General features: G+C 50.1%; 1 protein-coding gene and 1 non-coding gene across 4 annotated transcripts; one reads left to right on the top strand and one right to left on the bottom strand.

The window, feature by feature from the left end:
* Positions 1-90: 90 nt before the first annotated feature.
* Syndig1l (synapse differentiation inducing 1-like) lies at positions 91-22,436 on the bottom strand. Of its 3 annotated transcripts, NM_001109485.1 has the most exons (5): positions 22,066-22,347; positions 5,614-5,714; positions 3,177-3,650; positions 1,788-1,928; positions 882-1,646 (listed from the first exon to the last, which is right to left on the bottom strand). In NM_001109485.1, exons 3-5 carry the CDS (start codon positions 3,588-3,590, stop codon positions 1,488-1,490), a joined length of 714 nt encoding a protein of 237 aa, NP_001102955.1. In that variant the 5' UTR covers positions 3,591-3,650; positions 5,614-5,714; positions 22,066-22,347; the 3' UTR covers positions 882-1,487. The 3 variants fall into 3 exon arrangements, with proteins under 3 accessions (XP_006240415.1, XP_017449846.1, NP_001102955.1); XM_006240353.5 differs by lacking the exon at positions 5,614-5,714 and having other exon boundaries at positions 91-1,646; positions 22,066-22,436; XM_017594357.3 differs by lacking the exons at positions 5,614-5,714; positions 22,066-22,347 and having other exon boundaries at positions 91-1,646; positions 3,177-3,651.
* Positions 11,167-11,300, top strand: LOC120093427 (U11 spliceosomal RNA). The gene has a single exon (XR_005486488.1). It is a non-coding gene; the product is annotated as a U11 spliceosomal RNA (small nuclear RNA).
* Positions 22,437-23,641: the final 1,205 nt, after the last annotated feature.

Here is a 23,641-nt window from a genome sequence, read left to right on the forward strand (position 1 = left end):
CCTTTCTCTTGAGGTCCACATGGAAATCCAGAACAAAAGACTTGGGATACAGTGGAGAAGCATGGAATGTAGGCACGGGACAGCCCGAGGCCCCAGATGGCACCAGGTGTTACAGAAAAGTCTATTATCAGAATAAATAAAGACAGTAAGGGGACATTAAAACTGCCGGTGCAGGGAGTGGAGAGTGGGCAACCCCTGAAGTGAGGAAGATGGGAGAGTGTGGGGCTAGATGGGGCACGGAAATAGCCAGGTCCCCCAAATCGTGCACAATGGTCCGTAGTTTAAGTCCCAGTGGGCCTGCCTTCCCACTGTACATGTCCTTTGCTCCTCGAGCCTCAGACACTCTGACATCTCTTAGTGCCTGGGGGCGGAGAGGTTCGAAAGCAGTTGTGAGTGGTGGTTATCAGTGAAGGTGCCCAGGCACCACTACCACCACTGTCCCATCCTTCAGAGGTGGGGAAATATCTCAGATGGAGAGAAAGGCTTGGCCTTCCTGCTCAGGTTGATGGAGGGTTTAGAAATGGCTACAAAATTACGCCAGACTGGATATTCCAGGCAGAATCCAAGCAGCCTGGGAACCTCCATGGGAGGCCCACCAGCAGGGAGAGCTATGGAGAAGCAAATCCCTTAGGCATCTACTGTGTTCCTCCTCCGGCTACACTCCATGTTCCCCAGAGTCCCTTCTCTGGGAAGTAGCAGCACCTTCCTTAGTCTTCACGGGTGGGGTACCATCTCAGGACCTTCCAGCAGAGCCCAGAAAAGGTGGTGGGGTGAAGACGGGGGCAGAGTAGGGAGGTCATGTGATCCTGCAGTATCCCAGACCTCCATCCCTCTGTCACTGTATCTGGCCTTTTTTTTTTTTTTTTTTTTTTTTTTCTGGTACAGAAAAGCCCTAGCAACCTGCCCTCATTACAGAGCTTTCTGGCTCTACCTCTACCTGGGAGACACCGCAGAGCGCAGAGCGTCTTCCACAATAACAGGGAGACATGCTGTACCCAGAGTCAGAAAGAGCGAGAGATGGCTGGGGTCCATGTTTTTCTTTCCTGATTGGAGGGTCTTGGGCCTTGAGGGGGTGGGAGGTGGGGGTGGGGCAGCTGCTCAAAATATGCACAGGCTAGAACCCTCTTGACTGCAAAGTCTGGCCAGGGCCTTTGTCCCTTGGGAATTCTTTTTCCTCCCATGAACCTCCTGCTCTCTCTCTGTGGGGCAGAGGTCCTGTAGGGAATGGGCAGAGTACACCGAGCTAGGCCTGTTGGACAAGCCTGCTGGGCCTGCTTCCCATTCACAGCCAGCCTGCTCTGGGACTGGACGCAGTGGGCGAGAGGGCGAGATTGCACTGTGTGGGCTGCAGAATGGGAGGCCTCTCCTCAACAAGCTATCGTCCCAGGTTCTCTTCAGGGCCAAGGCTCTCCATAGGATACACAGTTCCAAGCTTCACACCTTCCTCTGGTAGGCCGGGAGAGCCAGGATGACAGTCCCACTGACTACTAGCCATGGCCATTCTGGGACATATAAGCAGCCAGAGCTACCACCACAGCCACATAGAGACCGGCCCCCACAGCGATGGAGAGTATGGCCAGGAAGAGAGCCCGGCGGGAGGTGGTGCTGGCCAGGCGGAAGTCCCCTTTGGAGATGGCCTTGCTGGTCTAGGGAGACAAAAGGTTGATATAAGACAATAGCCCCGTGACCCAAATAAGAGGCAGCCCACCAGGTCCTTGATCCCCACCCTGCCCGTGAGGCTGAGAGAGGTGGCCAGGGAGGCACTCCTGGGACCCCTGTACACTTACCCCCTGGGAGAAGTAGAAGGCAGCAATGCCCAGAGGCCAGAAGCAGCAGAGCATGGAGAAGAGTGTGAGCCCCAAGTGGTCCCTGGGAGGCAGGGTGAGGAAGGCATCTTCACACTCACTCTCAGTCGAGGTTCCATCGCTCTGTAAGACAGTGAGGTAAAAACCCAGGGTCTGGTAAACCCTGTCAGACTGACAGGAGTTGAAAACATGTATGGGTCCTTGGGTAAGGGCGCCAGCCACCCATCCCTGGGACCCTCGTAGTAGAAGGAGAGTATTGATTTCTACACGTTGTCTTCTGATTCCCACACGTGGGCTGTGACCATACATACAGAAGATGATAGATAGATAGATAGATAGATAGATAGATAGATAGATAGATAGATAGATAGATAATAAAATATGTAGGTTTGTTGGTGGCTTTGGTTTTTTGAGACAAGGGTTGCTCTGTATAGCCCTGGCTATCCTGGAACTCGCTCTGTAGATCAGGCTGTCCTTGCACTCAGAGATCTTCAGTCTCTGTCTCCAAGTGCCCAGGGTTCAAGGGGTGCACCACCATCACCCCAATAATAATATCATTTTTAAAAATCTCAACAACACAACAGCGACGACCCAGTGGGTAGACACAAAGCGAGCCCCATCCGCTGTGGAGAGTGGAGGCTGGTCTTGTCACTGTGTCACTCCACTGAGAGCCTTTCAGTGACCTGGTGAGTGGTTCTTCTAGGAACTTCTCACCATGGAAGAATGCAAATCTCTCAACCCAGAGATGTTCGTCCCAGGAGAGAGACTGGGGAAGATGGAAGGTAAGTGTTCTCAGTGCCCAGGGACCGGGAGATCAAGTTAACGACTGATGGAAGGGCTCACTCACCATGACAGACCCTGTCACTTTACAAATCACCTTGTACAAGATACTAAATTACACAGAACGGTATTGGAAAATCAGGTTAGGAAGCCACATACTTTTGTGGGAGAAAGGAGAAGAAGAAACATGATCAGCCACCAATATAGAATCACAGTACTTTTCAAGTGATTAATAGTTGCTATTTCCAATGGTTGATCTTTATCTCTTGGATTAATAAGCAGTTAATCTAAGCTAGTTCTCCTCTTCCTCCTCCCCCTTCTTCAATAGAGTATCATGTAGCCCATGCTGGCCTTGAACTCACCAGGTAGCCAAGGCTGACTTTGAACTCCTGATCCCTCTGTCCCCACCACCCAGTGAATACAAGCTGCCTTCTTTTTTGTGATGGGATCTCGGTATTGTGCTGGTTGTCTTTGGAGTCTCTATATAGATACCAAGGTGACATCAAATCCCTCTTCTTCCTGCCTCTGCCTCCCGAGTGCTGTGATTAAGGGGGCCCAGTTTAGGATCAATGTTTTCAAAATGCTACTTACCTCCTCCTCCTGGCTGTCCTCCTGGCCCTGCAGCTCCTCTTGAACCCCATAGGACACAGTATGGATGGTCACATCCTCCTCAGCTTGACCAGGCTCCGAGCGCTGCTCTGCAGGCCCCACTAAGGGTTCCCTGGCTTCGGTGAAGCTGGTCTCACAGCTGCCTGCTTTGGGCTCCTTGACCTTGTCCCTCCCGAGGAGGCAGCTGGGCCGATACCAAGCCTCCACGGCCAGTTGCAGGGATCCTGGGTCTAGGAGCTGGTGGGCTTGGGCGGGACCAGCACCTCCTAAGAGGTAGGAATAAAGCTTCTCCTGGCAGGACCAGCCGGGTGGAGCCTCCGGGTAGGGATAGGGTCTGTGGAGGTGGGTGGGGCTTCTTGGCAGCAGTGGGTTCTGTAGTTCACTCATGCTCTCCATGGTTCGCCAGGCAGTTGCCAGGGAGGGGAGTCTCCGTCCTCCACACAGTCTTCACGGAGCCTGTCGGGAGAGCAAGACAGGCAGTCACAGAGACTAGGCTCCTGGATACATGGCCTGGACTGATTCAGCATGTGAACTCTGTGCTCCAACGTGGCCCTAAAGCGCTGCTTTGCCATTTGTCACCTGTGGGACCTTGAGCCAGCTATTTCCCAGAGCCTCAGTGTCTCTGTCTGTGAAGTTGGGATGGCGGTGATACTCACTTCAGAAAATTGGTTCACTCATTTACTTCCTTGGCACGTGATCATTCAGCACGAGCTATATGCCAGGCACTGTTCCCGATGCTGGGGATACAGCAGTGGGAGAGGCAAAAGTCAGTCAGGGGAAAGGGAAAAGTGCGTCTGCTAGTCTTCAGGGGAATGCCAGGGTGGGGAGGAGGGAAGTAGCAGGTGGGTGGGTGTGGGAACACCCTCATAGAAGCAGGGGAGGGGGGATGGGATAGGGGGTTTCCGGAGGGGAAACCGGGAAAGGGGATAACATTTGAAATGTAAATAAAGAAAATATCCAATCAAAGAAAAGAAAAATAAAGAAGGTGCAGTATCCCCGAAGGCTGGAGTTACCAGTGGTTGTGAGCTGCTGGGTCGGGGTGCTGGGGACTGAACCCTGGTCCTTTGTAAGAGCAGCTGTCACCTATTCAGTCTCCCACTCTCAGGCCCTCAGGTCTGAGGCCAGCCTGGGCTGCATTGTCTCAAAACAAAACACAGCAACAACAAAACCCACTACAGAACAACCAAACAACTAAAGATTCACTATGCAGCTGAAACTGGCCTTGAACTCTTCCTGCCCCAAGCTCCTGCTTACCGGGTGGCCACAAACACTGGGAAGGGTGGAGCTTACTTTCTCCTGGTAAACCGAGGATACTTGAAGCTCCCTATTACAGGTCTTGGGGTAGATGAAACCGGGGCTTAAAGGAGGCTTTATCCTTAAATCTGTGTTAAGCTTGCACGGGGGGTGGGGGGTGGGGGTGGGGGGGGCTATGTTTACAACCACAGCTCTTGGCAGGAGAGGGCGCTTTCCCCAACCCCCAAAAATGGTAGTTTTAGGAAGAGCACTTTAGGTTAATTTGTTCTCTAAGATCAACTGAGCTTGGGAAGTTTCTGCAGATCCTAAGGCAGAGAGAGCATCCTGGGTACTGAGGTCTGCATTAGTGCACCCCAGTCGGAAGTGCACCCCAGTCCCTACAGGCTCAGATTATGGATGTACTGGAGGGCTGCCATCCCTCCCTCCTCCAGCTGTCTGTTTACACGGTACCTGGAGGGTTGACTGGAGGGAAGAGAAAAGCCACTGAGTATGTCTGCGTCAGATCCACACACTCCAGCAGGGAGGAACAGATATGGAAAGAGGGGCGAAGCACCCTCGGGGACTTCCATAGTTTCAGGACAGTTCTGGTGTGACTTGCCCTGGGTTTTGGTCTGCAGATTTGGATTCCGCCTTGGTTATGATGACTCTGGTGGACTTGCAAGGGCCTGAGATTCAGCAACATAAAGACTAGATGGTGCAGGGCAGTGATGGTCCACGCCTTTACTCCCAGCACTTGAGAGGCAGAGGCAGGTGGATCTCTGTGTGTTCAAGGCCCGGCCTAGGCTACAGAGCAACTTCTAGGATAGGCAGGGCTACACAGAGAAATCCTGTCTCAACAAACAAACAAACAAACAAAAAAACAATAAAATAAAATAAAATAAATACACATCTGATAAGCCTTGCCTATCTTATGAGGTTGCCTTGAGGATCCACAGAGACGACTGAGGTGACAGGGCCCTGAAGATGAACATGGGAGATACTATTTTAAATCGATTTATTTTATATGTATGATACACACACATATACTGCACATGTGTGCCCGGTGCCCACAGAGATCAAACGAGCGTGTCGGATCCGCTGGAACTGGAGTTTTGGATAGCTGTGAGTCACCCTGTGGATGCTGGGAGCTGATTGGGTCCTCTGGAAGAACAGCAAGTGCTCTTACCCACTGAGCCATCTGTCCAGCCCCAGAGGCTGCAATCTTTATTCCTGGGCCTCAGAACTCATCTTCACTCACGGGGCCTTTCTGACTTCCCAGCTGCCGTTCTGCTAATGATAGAAGGGAAATCCTAGGGAGAGATTTCTGTTCCCAGGGCTGAGCGTGTCTGATCCCATTTCCAGTCCCAGCCCCCATCCAACATTCACCGTCAATTCCCGGGAAGGAGTCATTTCTACTTCTTCCCCCAGTGGACATGGATGGATTCTAGAGAGATGGTTCTGGAGTCTTCTGAAGAGAGAGTGGCTCGAGGGTAGTGGACGGTGAGGGAGTACATGGAGGAGAGGGGCATCAGGATGGGAGCAGGGCATTGTGGGTATGTCCGAAAGATGTTAGGCTTCCCTGGATGGCTCTCCGTTGGGGAGGGCCTGGGTTGATACCTACGTGAGGGGAAGGGATTAGGAGGGGCTGCCGTGGTGCTGAATCCCTGAGAGTTCTGCATTGGACCTGGAGCTAGAGGAATGTCTAAAGAAGAATAACAGTAGGGTTGGGGATTTAGTTCAGTGGTAGAGCACTTGTCTAGCAAGCGCAAGGCCCTGGGTTCGGTCCCCAGCTCTGAAAAAAAGAAAAAGAAAAGAAGAAGAAGAAGAATAACAGTAAAAAAGGCATGTGGTCCAACAGGCCAGCTTCTGAGGCAGAGTGGGTACAGGTGGTTCTGGGGTGCAGGGCTGCCATGTGCCTAGGGGCCCTGCTTACACACCACTCTGCTGTGAGTTCCATGGAACTGTCACCTAGCTGTGACCGAAGCTTCCCAGTGTAGCGATGGGGCCTAAAGCTTGGGGTGGAATGTGGGTTCAGAGCACAAACGCAGGGCCTCGTGTTTCCTCCCTGGGAATCCAAAGAGCAAGGAGCCATTGGGCTACAGTGATGGGAACAAGGCTCTTTCCTAATGGCAGGAAACCGGAGTGCCCAAGGTCTACGCTTGGGCAGCTCTGGGGAGATTCCCAGCAGGTCCAGTCTCTCTCATTCCCGAGGAAAGCATCTGAACCCCATGGTATCCTCCTGTCTCCAAGCAAATGTGACCCACAGGGTGTGTGGAGTTGGAGGCCACATGAGCCCAGGGCTCATGGATTGGGAGTCAGGTACATTGGGAGCCCATCCCTGGTCTGTCGGCCTTTTCTGGTCTTTCAGATTCCCTGAGCTCACCCATGAAGGGTTGGGGGAAGTGCCCACAGAGGGCAATTGTAGTGCCAACATTTTATGATTCTATAGCCCCATTGAGCCCCACAGGAGGGGATAGGTGAACACATTCAGAGCCTAGTGAGGGGCACCATCCTGATTTCCTGCTATTTCCCAGTGGGCAAGTTGAATGAGGTGAGAGAAAGGCAAAATATCTGCTTTGACCAGAGAGACAGCAGTCATGAAGTTGGCTCTGCGTCCTAGTTCCATCTGTCCCACACTACTTCCTGTCTTATCTCTGCCTGTGTCTCCCACAACCAAGGACATAACTCGCAGAGGACGCTCAGTCTCTTCTCTAGATGGTCTTAATGAATAGACCCTGGGTCTAGGCCCTCCAGGCCCTCAGCCAAAGCAGTGCTCTGCCTCTCTTCTTGTGGCTGAGCTGTGCAGGGGCCCTTGAAGGAGAGTGGGCAGCCCCAGGGCATTTAGAGCAGCTACATACATCAAACACAGCCTTGGTAAGTCTCTGCCCTTCCTTTTCATGCCCTCTCCTCCCCACGAAAGGGATGGAGAATTGCCTGGTGACTGTAGGGCACTCTCAAGTCCAAAGCAGGCAGAGGCAAGTGACCCTAGCTCACTCTCCACTCCTGTCAGGCTCTCTGGCTCAGACACCCAGCCAAGCCTCTGAAGTCCAGGTCACCTACAGCCTTTCCTGGTTTCCCTCTGACTCTGAGGGGTTCCTCCAGTCCCTCAAGCAAGGCTTGTCCCCTTCATGCACAAAGATGTGTGATTTTTTTCTTTTACACAGCGAAAGAATGAGAAGTCACCTGAATGTCCAAGAACTGGAAACAAGTTCAGTAAATGATGGCATACAACCTGGTGGTAAGAGGCCTTCCAAGAGGTTCACTAAGAATAATGACCTGAGAAAACGCTCCTTGCTGTTCCAATGAGAAGGAAGAAAAACAATCGGTTCGCTACTCCAACATCGCTAATCCAAATGTCAACAGTGATTAGCAAGCACCTGGGGTGGAAGCACAGGTGATTTTCATTTTCTTCTTGATGTTCTCTTTCCCCTGCTTCCCACATCCATCCATCCATCCGTCAGTCTGTCCGTCCGTCCATCCATCTATCTATCTATCTATCTATCTATCTATCTATCTATCTATCTATCTATCTATCTATCTATCATCTGTCTATCATCTACCATCTATTTATCTATATAAATGTAAATTTACTATTTACAATTTTAAATCAGAAAAAAATTAAGAGCTTAGATTTCTTCTGAGCCAGATTACCTAAAATCCACTGAGGGCTAAGAGTTCCCTCTGGGTTTGAGCAATATTAGAGCCTCTCCCTGCACACACTCCTATCTATACTTCTGCTTTGGAAAAGTCACTGGTAGGTGGTTGCAGCTAAGAGTCATGACTCTCATGTCCGCCCTCCCACCTCACCCTACTCCCCAACTAGCAGGTCACTAACTGAGTTCAAGGCCTCATCCCAGAGACCCCACTCTGAGTCCTCAGTGGAAGAAAAGATAGTGGGTCACCAAGTTTTCTGTTTCGTTGGTCTGGCTGAGCCTTTGGCCTTAATCATTTGGTCTGCCTTTCTGTGTTCTTATTCCTCAGGGTAGGAGACCACAGCAGAGCAGTTCTCATGACCACTGGTGGTCATGACCATGTAGTCTTACATGAGCTGAGTGTGCCTTCTAGACACTAGTGTGGCTGCTGGTGTGCCTGCAGGTGAGTGTGCGTGTGTGTGTGTGTGTGTGTGTGTGTGTGCACATGCACTCTGTACTCCAGAGGACAAGCATGAGAATCCCTGGGATTCTGAAGTTCCTATAAATTACATAGTTGGAGTTGCGGGATCCAGACCCAAAGTGGAAAGTGGGGAGAAGGTGTCTCCGAGAAGGCCGCACCCTTGGGTTCTCTCCTGAACTAAGAACTAGCTGAGCCCTGAGGTTGAGGCTTTGCAGGCACAGACCAAAGACAGGAAACCATCCAGAGATCCCCAGAGCCCAATTACAGCCTTCTGTGATAGGTGCAGAGCAACAGTAGACATCCTAATCCAGAAAATGTATGGGAGGGTTAGGAGAGGCTGACTGTAAAAACTCAGCTCACTCCTTCCCTGGAATTCTACTGGGAGAAGAACAATAACTCACACTTATTGAGCTCTCTACCTCGTGCCAGGAGCCACACTGTTCCGAGAGCTCATTTGACTCTGTAATTCTGATGGGAGCACACAATGGGGGTGTGGGCTGAGGAGGGCTTTCTCTTCCAGCTGTGACAGGCTGTGAGTGTCACATTAAACTGCATTGGGATGGGGAGGGGAGGGAGATGCAGAAGCCTTGAAGGACCATCAAGGGTGCCCAATCCAGGCTACATCAAGATTGCAGAGGAAATAGAGACCCAGAGGAGTCCTGAGCTTCACTTTGGGACCTTTCCTGATGTCCGAGGAGCTGGTTCATTGCCAGCCGCACATCAGAAGCAGGATCAGCCCTGAGAGCTGAGGCCAAGATTGGAGTCAGCGACCCCCTCACTGGATTTTGGATTTTGCACAAGGCGTCGCTGTTGGCGTGAGCAACAGTGGTCCCTGGGCAGTGGTTCTCAGCCCTTCAGAGTGTGGTCTGAGGATTCCACTTCTATTGCTTATGGTTCTAGGATAGAGCATGGCCAGTTCATGGGTTGCTGAGGATCAGACTCAGGGGTTTCTGCATGCTAGGCAAATAAATACCAATCTAGCTACAGCCTCGGCTGTAACCTGTTTTTTATTTGTAAGTTGGCCTTGAACCTTCAGCATATTTGGTAAGTGTTCTCCCACTAAGCTACAGTACCAGCTCAGTGCTTTTGTTTTCAATTTATTTTCTTATTTATCTTTATCTCTATTATTCATTTATTTGTGGTGGTGGGTTGTCTAGGCTACCCTTGAGCTTTAATCCCACTGCTTCAGTCTTCAGGGTATGGTGGGACATAGTTGTGGCACTGGCAATTAGGAGCTGGGTACAGGAAGACTGCAAGATCGTCCTTGGCTACATAGAGTCTGAAGCCAGCCTGGGCTAGAGACCTTGTCTCAAGAACTCAAAAATAAAGTTAGACTCATACTCAACTATGTCCTATATCAGTAACTCTGGTGACTGCCGTGCAGCAAAAATAATCATACGTCTTAGTCCACTTAGGTGGGAGTCTAGTCGGTTGAAGTGGGAGATGCCTGCCACCCCGGCAACTGGGAGACGGGAGCAGGAGGGTCAGGAGTTCAAGGGCATCCTCAGCTACAAGTTTACTTCAGGGCCAGCTTGAGCTGCATGAGACCTTGTTCCCCACCCCCATCCCCGCCCCAGCCACAAAAGGTTGATATTGTAATAGAAAGCAGATCAATGGTTGCTAAGGGCTGGGCAAGGGAAGGAACACCAGGGTCCAAGGACTCTTTGGAGTGATAGGACTGTTTCCTACCTCACCTTAGGGGCAGTCACATGAGTGAACGTAAGTATATGAAGTTAATACCAAACACACTCACACACACACACACACACACACACACACACACACACACACACATTTTAAATTAAAAAAGGCAAATGCAATCTGAATGAAGATAACGTAAGTGTGGTGGTGCATGCTTGAGATCCCAGCATGAGTTCTAAGCCCTTGCCAAGCGCTTGAGATTCAGTGGCTATCTTCATGCATGGGAAAACCAGAGCCCAGAGAGTCTAACGGGTTTTCTAAGAACACACAGCCTGGTAAGTGGTAGAGCCTGCTAAGTCTGCCTGGCCAGAGTACATACATTTAACTACTAAGCAGATACCTCATCAATCAGGAAGTATGTGCATGTGTGTGTGTGTGTGTGTGTGTGTGTGTGTGTGGTGTGTATGTGGTTTGTGTGTGTGTGTGTGTTGTGTGTGTGTATGTGTGGAGTGTGTGTGTGGGGGGGGTATGTATGTGTGGTGTGGCGTGTGTGTGTGTGTGTGTATGTGTGTGTGTGTGTGTGTGTGTGTGTGTGTGTGTGTGTGTGTGTACATGTTGACTTGGGTGCCAATTCTTGCTTTTGCTCTGTTTGCAACAGAGTTGGTTTGATGTTTGCCTCTGTGTCTGTCCCAGGAGCTGACTGGGGAGCTTCCTGTGACTCCTGTGTCTACCTCTCATGTTCCTGTAGGAACACAACATCTAGTTGTACATGGCTGCTCTGAGCTTTGGGGATTTGAGCTCAGTTGAAATTCGAGCTAAGCTCTTGTACAGTGCGGCTCTACCCACTGACCCACCTCCCAGCCCCCTTTAGGACAGCTCTGGGTAAACTGCCACGGCTGGCATGGAACTTGTGATCCTCCTGCCTTTGCCTTCCAAGTTCCACCAGGGCCAGCTCTATGAGCTGGGATCTTAAGACCTCAGCACAAAAAAGGGCTTCTGTCGTGAGTGGCACACGCAGGGCAACTCGATTGCTCTGCGTGCGGAATCGACATCAAGAGATTTCGGAAGCATAATTTTTTGGTACTTGGGCAGCTGGTGATCATTGGTCCTGGTGCCTGCGCGCTTGTGAAAATAAAGGTTTTCTTTAATAGTTAAAAAAAAAAAAAAAGACCTCAGCACAGAGCCACTGTGATGACACACACCTGTACTTCCTACACTCAAGAGGCTGAGGCAGGAGAGTTTTGATTCCAGGCTAGCCTGGGCTACACTGAAAGACCCTACAAATGAACAAAACAAAAAAGTAACAAAGCCAATTACTATGGCTTCCTTCTCTTCATACAAGAAACAAAACCACAGCCCAGAAAGGTTAGGAAACATAGGCAGTGATGGGACTGGGCCTGTATTTGAACTCAGGTGTGACTTTTGTCCTAAGCCTGGGCACTTCTGGACACACCTATCAGATACATCTCCTGGGAGGCAGGAAAATAAGAGGTGAAGGGACGTTAACACCAGAATCCTCAGGGAAGAGAAGGAGAAATGGGGTCTTTAAGAAAAGATGAGGAGGGGTTGGGGATTTAGCTCAGTGGTAGAGCGCTTGCCTGGCAAGCACAAGGCCCTGGGTTCAGTCCCCAACTCCGAAAAAAAGAAAAAGAAAAAAAAAGAAAGAAAAGATGAGGAAGCCAGGGGAGATGACCCACACTTTAATCCCAGCATTTAGGAGGCAGAGGCAGGTGGATCTTTGAGTTGGAAGGCAGTCTGGTCTACAGAGAGAGAGTCTAGGATAATTCGGGCTACACAGAGAAACCCTGTCTCAGAAGAAAAAAAAAAGATGAGATTTGGGGTGACCTGGCAGCCCAGGCTGAAAACCTTTGAAGGCCAATAAATACAGAGCTATTATGAGGGTCCTGAACTATCAGCCACCTTCTCTCAGCGCGACAGGACAGATGCTTTTAAAGAAAGAAAGGGACGCCTTCTGAGTGAGGCAGGAGACTAGACAGAAGTGATTACACTCCAAGGGAACGGACACCAGCCGCACCGCCTTCCAGTCAGTAACACAGAGACCGCCTGGCCAATTGTGAAGAGCTGTGACTACGGTAGCTGTTGGTAGAAGGTTTATGCCAGATTGATGTCTTTTGGCCTGTAAGCAAGAGAGCCACTAAGTGAGCTTGGTGCCATCAGCTACAGCTTTGCTAAATCTGCCAGAGCAGGGAAAAGCCAGGAGCCAGGACAAGGGCAAGGTGAGCCGAGCCAAGGAAAATGGAGACCATAGCAAGCTCAACACAATCCGTCATCTCCAACTCAATGGTCTCCATCAGCCCTGCGTTCCTCCTGACTGCTTTTCGTTGCTGTTTGTTTGTTTGTTTGTTTCTTTTTTTTTTCTTTTCTTTTTTTTCAGAGCTGGTGACCGAACCCAGGGCCTTGCGCTTCCTAGGCAAGCGCTCTACCACTGAGCTAAATCCCCAACCTGCTGTTTGTTTCTTAAGGGTCCCATCTGGTCCTCCAGTCCAAGCCGATGTCAAATCACCATGGAGCTGAAGCTGGCCTTGAACTCCCAGCGTTGGCCTCTACCTCTGAGAATTGAGAATATGCGAATGGACCATCATGCCTGCCTCTAACACTTCTTAAACAAACTGTAGCCTCCTTCACTCAAAAGCCAAAGAGTAAGGTGGCAATACGGCTCAGTGGGTAAAGGCGCTTGCTGTTAACTCAGTTCCATCTCCGGGATGCACGTGGTAGGAAGAGGAGAAAAACAACTCCTAAAAGTTGTCCTCTGACCTCCACATGAGTGATGGCATAGACATCCCCGTCTCCTACTGCAAATAATATTAATTCCATAAAAATTTAAGAAGCAATCAAATCAAGGGGCTGGACTTGTGGTTAGGGTCATAGAGTGGTTTACCTAGGATGCATGAAGCTCTGGGCTTGACTTCAGAACTTCATGAATGAGGGGTGGCAGTGCTGTGACCCGAGCACAGCAGAGATGGAGACAGGATCCATGGCTGGTCTGGGACACAGTACCCTGCAACTCAGTGACAGAGTGTTCGTCTAGTGGGCACGAGGACCTGAGTCCAATCCCCAGCATCATGAGAAGAGAAAGGAACAGCAGAAGAAACTGGTGGCCGAACTTAGCAGCAAGTTCTCTGCCAGAACAAGTTTCCATGCCTGCCCTTCCTCTTGGTCTGAGAGAGCAAGGCTGGCCTATAGAAGGCTGCATGTCCTTCCCTTTCAATTTGTTCACTCCCTTCGAACCTTGAGCTGTCCTCTAGTAGTAGCTGGACTGTTTGTGGCCACCATGCCAGAGAGGCCATGTGTGATGCGAGCAGGGGCTCCAGTGGATAGACCCCAGGGCCATCCATCCTCTCTGTCATCAGTAAGACACCAGGCATGAGAACTAAGCCGTCTCGGGCTCTCTGAGTGTGCCCATCTGTCGCCAGCTGAGCTCTGGTAGCCACATGGAGCAGATGAGCACACAGCTAGTTCTGCCTGAGTGTCTGACCCGGCAAAGTCACGGATAAGGTAAGGTGTCTGTTGTTTAAGCCGCTGTGTTTGGGGGGTGGTTTAGGGAGCGACAGTTATCAAAGACATTCTCCTTGGTGCCTTTATGCCTTTCGGTTTCTGCCTCCACCTCCCCTCCACTTCACAGCCATGTTTCTGGGAAGCTCCACTCACATGCTTTAGCTCACAGCTTAAAGGGCACTTCCTTGGGAAGGCTCTCTCTACACCCTCAGTTTAGCTTTTGGTTCGCTGGTTATCGGCACTCCAAGCTCTTCCTCCCAAAGTGCTTATCACAGCCTCTATTTATATACGTGTGATTCCTTGATTAGTGTCTTTCTCCCTCACCAGATTGTGAGCTCCGGAGGGGTGGGGACTGTGTATGTCTTGCTCATCCACATATTCTCTTGCTTGATATATAGTAGGCGCTCAGTAGATAGCCTCGTGAATGAATGATGAAATTCAAGTGAGCTAGCTGTACTGTATTACACTGAGGCTCCTTGGTAAGAAGACTTTCTAGGGCCATAGAAATGGATTAGTGATTAAAGGCAGCTGTGTCGTCAATGCCAGCACTTGGGAGGCAGAGACAGGCAGATCTCTGAGTTCAAGGCCAGCCTGGTCTACAATGCTAGTTCCAGGACATTCAGGGTTACACAGAGAAACCCTATCTTTACACACACACACACACACACACACACACACACACACAGAGAGAGAGAGAGAGAGAGAGAGAGAGAGAGAGAGAGAGAGAGTAGAGAGAGAGAGAGAGTAGAGAGAGAGAGAGTAGAGTAGAGTCTGTTTTCTGGAAGGCCCACAACAGTCTATAATTCTAGGTTCAGGGGATCTGATGCCTTCTTCTGACCTCCATGGGAGCAAGGCACACAAGTGCTGCACAGTTATGCATGCAGGCAAAAATTAAAATGAAATGAAAATAGTTTCTGGTACCTGGGATAGAGGGCATGCACCTGCCAGAGACACATTCAGCTCTGCACAATAAACATGTCGTCTTGGGCAGTTACTTCAGGTCACTTCTCAGGATCCAAAAATAGACAGGAAGTAGCGCCTGCTGTGGGGAGGGGCGTGCAGGACAGATTAGCAAATGCAAGGTGGGTTACACGGAATGCAGAAAGCTGTGCAGCTGCACACTGAGGGCAAGGCAGCGACATCCTGAGACGGTGGGAACCAAGGTAGGCTGGGCAGTGGGTCCTGAAGGTTAAATGGAATGCGAGAAAAGAAGAACAGGACATTTCTCACAGAGGAAACCGGAGATGGGTGGAAGGTGGTAGGGAGGGGAAGCCAGCTAGCTCGGCTGATGGAAGGAAGCAGGTGAGGTGAGAAGGCATCCTACTTCCACAGCCAAGCAGTAGTGCGCCCAAAATGGACACAACAGTGTATAACATGGCCTTGCCTGTGTTCTAGAACTTTCTGGGTGGCAGCAGTGAGTAGAAGGGATGAGGGACGAGTCAGAGTGGAGCCCTGTTGAGAGCACATTCATGGGTGAGGGCCTGAGAGAAGGCTCAGGAGCTAAGAGCATTTGTTGCTCTTCCAGAGGACAAGTTTGGTTTCTAGACACTCACAACAGCCTCACAGCATCCTGTAACCCCAGCCCCAGGGAACCCGCACAGTTTTCAGGACTCTATAGGCATCTGCACATATACACATAAATAAAAATGACTCTTGGAGGGAAGGAGACTGAAACTACTGGCCTGGGTGTAATGTATACCTTTAATCCAGCACAAGAAAGGCAGAGGCAGGTGGATCTCTGTGAGTTCAAGGACAGCCTCATCGATATAGCAAGTTTTAGCCCGGCCAAAGCTCATAGTGGGACCTTGCATAGGGAGAGGGTGGAGGGTCTGACTATTATGGCTTTGATTTTAGTCAAAATAAATAAGACATGGAATCAACCCACAATGAAGACAGAAAGAGGATATGTTATATAGCTAGGTGTGGGGGTTCATGTCTACAGTCGTGTTAAATAAAATAAGGTATGAAAGAAAGACCAGAAAACCAAATACTGTATGTTATATTTCATATATGGAAGCTTAAAAATAGTTGATCTGAATGTAGAATTGAAGTGTTAGAAGCTGGGAAGGGCAGACAGGGGTGAGTTGGATAATGGGTACCAAACATAGGCGTAAGGGGATAATTTCCCACACTACCACACAGCGGGATGACTATAGTTCATAATAAGCCACCACCCATTTAATAAGGATCCAGAAGAGAGGGTCTCCAGGCTCCAGACATTAAATGACAAGGAATACACACTAAGCATCACACCATGTTGATAGGAAGGGAGGGAGAGGGAGAGGCGAGGGCGTGGTGGGGCAGAATGGAGGGAGAAGAAGTCATATCTGAAGAGGGAGGAGTCGGGAGGCCCACTCAGTAGGGTTGTGGTTAACTAGAAGAGGGAGAGGATGGAGTCCAGAATTACTTCAGATTTCTGGCCAGGTAAAGACTGATGTGAGGAACCGAGAGAGAAAAGCTATGGGAACGCTCTTGGCTCGAAAGGGTGCCTGGGTATAAAGATGAGTTCTATTTCTTCTCCACCTTTAGGGCCTGGAGAGGCTGCTCAGTAAAGTAAAGGTTTGCTGTTCTCGCATAAGGACCTGAGTTCATATCCCTAACACCCACTTAAAGAACAGGACCTAGTGACATGTCTGCAGCCTTAGAGCTAAGGTATAGATAGACAGGGCCCAAGAGCTCACTGCAAGGCCTAGCCAGTGAGCACCAGGTGAGGTAACTTGTTTCAAAAATAATGTGGAGATGAACTGAGGAGAATGCCTGACATCAACTTGCTAATTTCCGGCCTTCTGGCCTCCATATGCTTTTGTTCATACCCTAACACACTTGTATGCACACACACACACACACACACACACACACACACACACACACACACACACACAGGCTTACTCAAATAGCAAGATGTGTGACTTTAAGATAATAAAATAGCTAGGTGCTGTGGGACACACTTTTAATCCCAATAATCAGGAAGCAGAGTGAGATGGATCGCTGTGGTTTCAAGGCCATTCGGGGCTACAATGTGAGACCCCGTATCAAAATGAAGAAGATAGTAACAAAACTATGCAGAATGACATCCCTGAGCTAAAAAAAAAAACCAAACAAAACAAAACAAAAAAACCAACCAAATAAACAAACAAACAAAAAAAAAAAAAAACCAGACTTCCCAAGAGACGAAGAGAAGATTATCCTTGATGAAGAAACCTTTGGAATCCTGCAGCCCCAGCACGAGAGGTAAGGGCAGCTCCCACTCACTAGAGCAGTCTGTGGAGAAAACAACTGTATCGCAGGGGAAACCCGAGTCCTACGCAAATACGCAAATACGTAAAGATGGACCAAAGCAGAGGAAGAAAAACAACTACAGTAAAGTAACGGGGGATGATTTAATGAACAAAGAATGACCAAAGAAGATTCCAGAGTCATTCAAATTACAGAAAGAATTCTCACGATTTAAAAAAAAAATCCCTCTCCTCAGGGATATGAGCACATCATATCTGTGAAACACTAAGAGACGGCTAGGAAGAAGGAGCACTTCACAAACAGCTAAGATTTTGAAACAAAGTAATTCTCTGACTTTTGGAAAATGCAACAGAGAGAAACGGAGAGATTGGATAATGGGACGGCCATTATCTTAAAAGATAATGTTAATGGAATTCCCCACGACAGAGCAAAAAGACAAAAATATGGCTATGGCGCACATGTAATAAAATTGAGACGTTGAGGAGAATATTAGGTCTGATGCTCGAATAACACGACATTGAGAAAGACACGGGAAAGAAAGACTAGAGGAGGAAAAAAATCCCAAGGAAGCATCACAATGCAGTGGGAACACTGTGATGTGATCATTAAAAAAAGAATCCAGGTGGAGGTGGGGCACGCCTCTAATCCCCGCACTCAGGAGGCGGAGTCGGGGGTGGGGATGGGGGCGGGAATCTCTGAGTTTCAGGACAGCCAGGGCTACACAGAGAGACCCTGTCTCAGAAAACAAAAACAAAACAGCCACAACAAAAGATAAAGATGTAGAAGAAGAAAATGTTTCCTGAGAAAACTCAAGACTATTCGGATTGTGAAGACCCACTATGTCGCAGGCTGGAGAAACAGGGTGGGGAGAAGTCAGTGAGTTTGGTTTGAAAGTGTCTTGGGATACAAGGATAGAATTCTGCCTATAACCCGATGTATGAAATGGGAGCCCTGGGGTCTGGGCCAGAGAGTTTGAGACTCTTGGACCATCCAAAAGACTTTTGGAGAGGAGAGAGAGAGAGAGAGAGAGAGAGAGAGAGAGAGAGAGAGAGAGAGAGAGAGAGAGAAGAGGAAGGGACTGGAAGGAGAGAGGAGAGGACAGAAGAGGGATGAATAAAGCAGCTTGGGTGTTTTTCTGCTTCTTTGAGAAGTGTCTTAGTTGTCTTCCAGGGAGAATCAATCTCGCACCCAGGGCTCCCGTGAGCAAGGCTATTCCCTCCCCACACGCCTTGCGGCTGACATGGGTGAAAAGTGCCAGGAAGACTGGTGGTGCCAACTACTCAAATGATTCCGTTTTCAGATGGAAATAAATCAAATCTTCGCTCTGGATGAAGCAACCCACCTCTCCAATGATGTAGCTCGTCCTAAACCACTTACAACAGTTCTCAACCTGTGGGTCTCCACCCTTTGGGGCTCAAAGGACCCTTTCACGAAGTTCGCCTAAGACCATTGAAAACCACAGATATTTACATTATGACTCATAACAGTAGTAAAATTACAGTTATGAAGTAGTAACAAAAATAGTTCCATGATTGGGGGTCACCACAGCATGAGGGACACTATTAAAGGGTCACAGCTTGAGGAAGGCTGAGAACCGTTGCTTAGAAGCAAATATCGTGTTAACAATGGGAGATATAATAGTCTCACACCCTACTTGGTTTACTGCAGGGTGCGAGTAGGGATTTGGGGTGAAGGTGGCCGTATAGGAGGAAGGAAATAGAAGGAGGTGAGACTCATTCATATAAAAATGGGCTTGGTCAAGTCTTTATTGCTCCCTGTTTGCCATGGGGACCTCTGGGTAGGACACCAGCTGAACGTCTGGGAGGGGACCAAGATAGGGGAAATGCACGTCTTATGAATTCCCCAGACGAAGCCTGCTCCGTCTCTGTCTCACCTTTCTGGGACCCATAGATGAATTGGCCTTTGCATCTGAGGGTGATTAATAATGTGTGCGTCTGCAGACGCTCTTTGACTCTGTCACTGTTGGAATGTCATAGAGGAGAGATGTGCGTGTATATCAGTGTCTCAGCTTCACACACACACACTCTTGAGACAGAGTCTTGTTATGCAGCCCAGGCTGGCCTGGAATTCACTATGTAACCCAGATTGGCCTCAAATTTCTGATCCCCTTGCCTCAGTCTTCCGAGTGCCGAGTTCACAGGTGTGCCACTCTGCTCCACTCCATATAACCTATTCCCTTTATTTAAAAACAAATAATGTTTATTTTTTATTTTATGTGTACACGTCTTGTCTGCATGAATGTGTGCCTCAGGCCTCCTGGAACTGGAGTCAGAGACAGTCGTGATTTGTCATGTGGGTGTTGGGAATTGAGCCTGGATCCTCTGAAAGACCAGAATGTGCTTTTAACCACTGAGCACTGTCCAGCCCTGTATATCCTATTAACAACCATATTTAATTTACTCCTCTTCCTCTTCCTCTTCCTCAGCTCTCCTCACCTCTACCCTAAATAACTAAGATCACACACACACCAAAATATACCGTTGCTGACTCCTGTCTCCCCTCTGAGGGGGAAGGGAAGTGGTAAGGAGGGGGCAGGAGGGGGCATAGGAATCAGCTGATGGATAGCATTTTCTGTCTGGACAAGGGAGAAGATGCTATCTACCTGGGTGAGTCCAGGATCCCTCAATCTGCCAGCCCTGGTGTAGATGTGGATACCCACACATCTGGAGATGGAGGGGCACTGTGTTTTCCTCTGCCTAGTAGCAGGCCAGTTCTCCCACAGACCAATCCTGGAGAAAATAAATAAAACCCCTTTCCCAGCTTGCGGTTTCTCCTGCCATTGCCACTTTGTTATGGGGGTTAGTGACTGTCCATTAACTCCAAAGAGCTGATTCCTGCCAGTGCCGCACCAACAGCTGGGAGCCAGAAAGCGCTGACATGGGGGAGGGACCAGCCCCCACCCTGGCTGGGCACTCAGGGGAAGTAAGAGAGGTCACTGGCATGGCTTACTCAGCTCTACCCGAGTGCCAATTAGCTAAGGTTTTTCTGAGCATTGGCTGTGCCTTCCACAGTTGAGGGAAAAACAATTGTAAGAGAAGCTCATTTTATTATTTTTATTTATTTATTGTACAAAAATAAAATAGAAGTCTCTCCACAGGGATGAATCTTTCCTAACTGTCTTCTCTTCTAGTCTTCCTAGGAGGGGGATTCCAGCCAGCCAGGGTCTCTGGGAAGAGAGGGTCAAGGCCCTGGCTCACTATTTCTTGGTGAGGTAGTTCCTGGCCTCTTGGCTTCGAGGCTAAGGAACTACCACCTTGGTCATTCTATGTTCACCGTAGCTTTCCTTGAGAAATAAGGAAAACAGGACTGCCAAGTGTGTAAGTGGCCTTTCCTGTGTCTTTTAGGGTTCTCCCACTCCATTCGTAAAGTCCACTTCATCACAGAAAGGTGTTAACTGGCTTGTCAGGCTGGGTTAATGAAAGTGGTACCCTGCATCCGAGGAGAACAAACTAAGAAGTTTGTAGTTTGGGACAACCTCGGGCACCTCCATAGAGCCCCAGGCCCTGGGAGTCTTAGGTCTCATCTGTTTCTAGCCTCTCCTGTTACGGATGAAAAGACAGAAGGGAAGGCACCTGCCCAAGACAGTCAGGCAGATCTGTAACCAAACCCAGGGCCCTTGATTTCCAGTGAAACACTTTGACTGATACATTTTCACAGTTCATTCCTGTGTTTTACAGCCAATTACCGAGTCCTTCCTATGTTCCAGGTGCTGTGGGAGGAGGGGTGTGGAGGGAAGCAAAGAGCCTAAAACAACACAATCCCTGCCTTCAAGGAGCTATTTTCCCTAGATCTTCGATTCTTGGAGAAATATAAAAACAAAACTATGAGTCAGACTCTTGCCCCATATTATCTCCTATAGGTGTTGATGGAGGAAGGGGACAGGAAATCCTTTTATTTCATGGAGATTTATAAGTTGGACTTCACTGCTTCTGGGACTCCTTAGAGGCTGCAGGCAGAAGGAGCCATGGCTGGACTGCAGAAGAGGGGCTGAGGATGGCAATGACCAGATCACTGTTAGCAGGCCCGACTAGGGAGGCTGGACGGTGAGAGGAGCTCACTTTGGGGAGATGTGTCTCCTGGAATCTCAAGACAGTTTCCTGAGGTGGGGAGATGCCCAGAGTTCTTATCCTCACCTTAGGGACGAGGAAACTGAGCTCTATACGTTTGGAGAACTGGTGCCGATAATTAGAAGCTGCCAGAGAGAGCCTTTTCTACCTCTGAGGGTGGGAAACTGAGCTAGGTGGGAGGGTCAGGGAACCAGTAGGAAGCCCGTGGTCAGCCACAGCAGTGAGCTAGCCTACCTCTACGCAGTTTTATTTTCACGGGTCCGTTCTGCCACTCACAGAACTCTGTGCTGAAGAACTGGAAGCACTTTGCAGGCCTGAATGAGCTCATGCTACATACTCTTGCCAGAAAGAGAGAGAGAGACTACCAAATGGAGGCTCTGTCAGGGTCATCAGCATTCAGGCATATAATAGAAAACCAGACCCAGGTCCCCTACTTTGTCCTCCCAAACCAAGCAGTGTGATGCAAACCCGGCCCTTTTTCATGAGGAAGAGGGTCACAGATAAAGCTGAGGAACCTCTGTCACCTTTTCCTTTTCGCAGAGAAATGTATTAACCAGTTCTGAGGCGATAGACACCCCCACTTCCCTGTCCCAAGGGCTATTCCTAAGAGCAAAGAGATCACAGCTTCCTAGTCACTCTGGTGACCAGGCTTAGATGTGAGGGAATAGCTGAGGGGAACCTACTCAGATTTAACCAATGTCATGGAATCTTGGTGGAGACTGATACCAGGGACTCTGGGAGACTCGCATCAGTGTTTCTGCAACCAGTAGGCAAGGTGTCTCAGAGCTGTCTTAGGTCAGGGCCAAGGCCTGGAAGTATATAGGGTCAAGGTGCCCAGATGCCTATTATAGTCTGGGTGCCTCAAGTCTCTCCTAGTGTCACCCAACAAGGGATGGACTTGGCCAGAGCTCTGAAGGAGTGCAAGGACCTGTAGGGGGTTGGAGCTTCAACACTGGGAAGGCTCCCCAAGCTCTCCTCAGCTCTCCCCAGCTCTCTCGGTGCCTAGCTCTGCGCTCCCGCTGCGCCCCCAGACGGCTCCTTACCTGTCGCTCTGCGGACCGTCCCGCCTCCTCGCGGGGCTCGGGGACCGGGCATGGGCCGGCAAGCGACGCCGTCCCCGCCTCACGGCCGCGGTGGAGCTTCCAGGAGAGCTCCCTGCTCCCGGCCCGCGTCTCTGCCGCTGTCGCCACCGCTGCTTCAGCACCGCGGACAGCTCCCGCCCGCCCGCCGCCGCCCCGCGCGCCCTACACGGTCCCGGGAGCCCCGCATTCTGGCTCTGCCGCGCTCCGCTCTCAGCCCGGCCCGAGGCGGCTCCGCGCCGACTTGGGGGAGCGGCGAGGGGGGTCCCCGCCTCCCGCCTCCCGCCGCCACCGCCTGCCTCTCGCCTCCGTGCTCCCTTCCACGCTCCAGAATCAGCCCACCAGGCACTCCGGACCCAGCTCCGGGGAGGGGCGGGGCGGGGCGGGGCGGGGCGGGGCGGGAAGTCGGGGAGCCCGGAGGAGGCGGCGGCGGCGCGAGGGGCGCGCAGCTGGAACCGGCTTTTCTGCTTCCTGGAGCCAAACCCTCATCTCCAGCCCTTCTCCCCTGCCTCCTGTCGCGCACCCCAGAAGCGATGCGCGCGGCCCTTGGGATTCTTAGAGCATTTTTGAGCTCCGAGGCTCCCAAGCTCTGAGTTCAAATTATTGATCAGCCCTAAAAGGAGAAACAAACAACAACAACAACAAAAATTTATTCAATGCCTACTAAATGCCAGACACCACGCCAGGTTATCTATCTATCTATTTATTTAGCCAGCATAACCTCGTTGAATTTTCTTAACAATTTACTAGGCACTCTCTGCCTCCCAAGGATGGATGAGGATGCGGAGCTCACCACAGCTTAAAGAGCGGGATTTGGAGATATCGGTTCTGTGTTTGGAAGGAAGTATATAGGTTCCATAGCCCATGGCTCCGAGTTTTGGTGATAGTTTGTTCCAATCACTGTGTGAGCCAGAGGAAGTTACAAAACCTGTCAAATTCTCCACCTATGAGAGGTCATGTAAGGACATATGTGTGACACACCGGGCATGCAATCGGCCCAGTGGGTGAGCCGTCTCTGCAGTTCTTCCAGGGGGTGTCCTGAAATCTGACCATAGGGTTCTGGCGGCTATGTGTTCTCCACTATGCAGCTCTTTTTCTGAGCCCCCACAGTTTGTTTATTTAACCCAACTGTGAGTGTTGTGAATGGACAGATAAAGGTATTTTTCACGCCTTCCCCTCTACCCGTGACAAGGTCTTGAGATTCATCATGGTACCCAAAGGTCTGGAAAAAAGCACATTCTCACGAAAGGAAGGTAACTAGGAACCGGCAAAGGGAACTCCAGAGCATGCTGGGGCTGGGGCAGCTGAAGGACCCCGCCCTTCCCCCATGCAGGGACGCCACCCTACACAGAATGGGGAGCTCTAGTGGGTGTAGGACATCTAAAGCAGGTCCTGTTAGCACGCAGAGCAGGGGCCATGATCTGGTCCCCATCATTAATAAAGGGACTGGGTCTCCCTTTCAGACTGGGCAGAGAGCTTCCTTGACCTAGGGTCTGTCACAGGTCTCTTAGTGGCTGACTTGCTTTTCCTGACTCTGCCC

The sequence above is a fragment of the Rattus norvegicus genome, chromosome 6, assembly GCF_036323735.1.
Source record: "Rattus norvegicus strain BN/NHsdMcwi chromosome 6, GRCr8, whole genome shotgun sequence".
In the NCBI taxonomy this organism is placed as follows: Eukaryota; Metazoa; Chordata; class Mammalia; order Rodentia; family Muridae; genus Rattus; species Rattus norvegicus.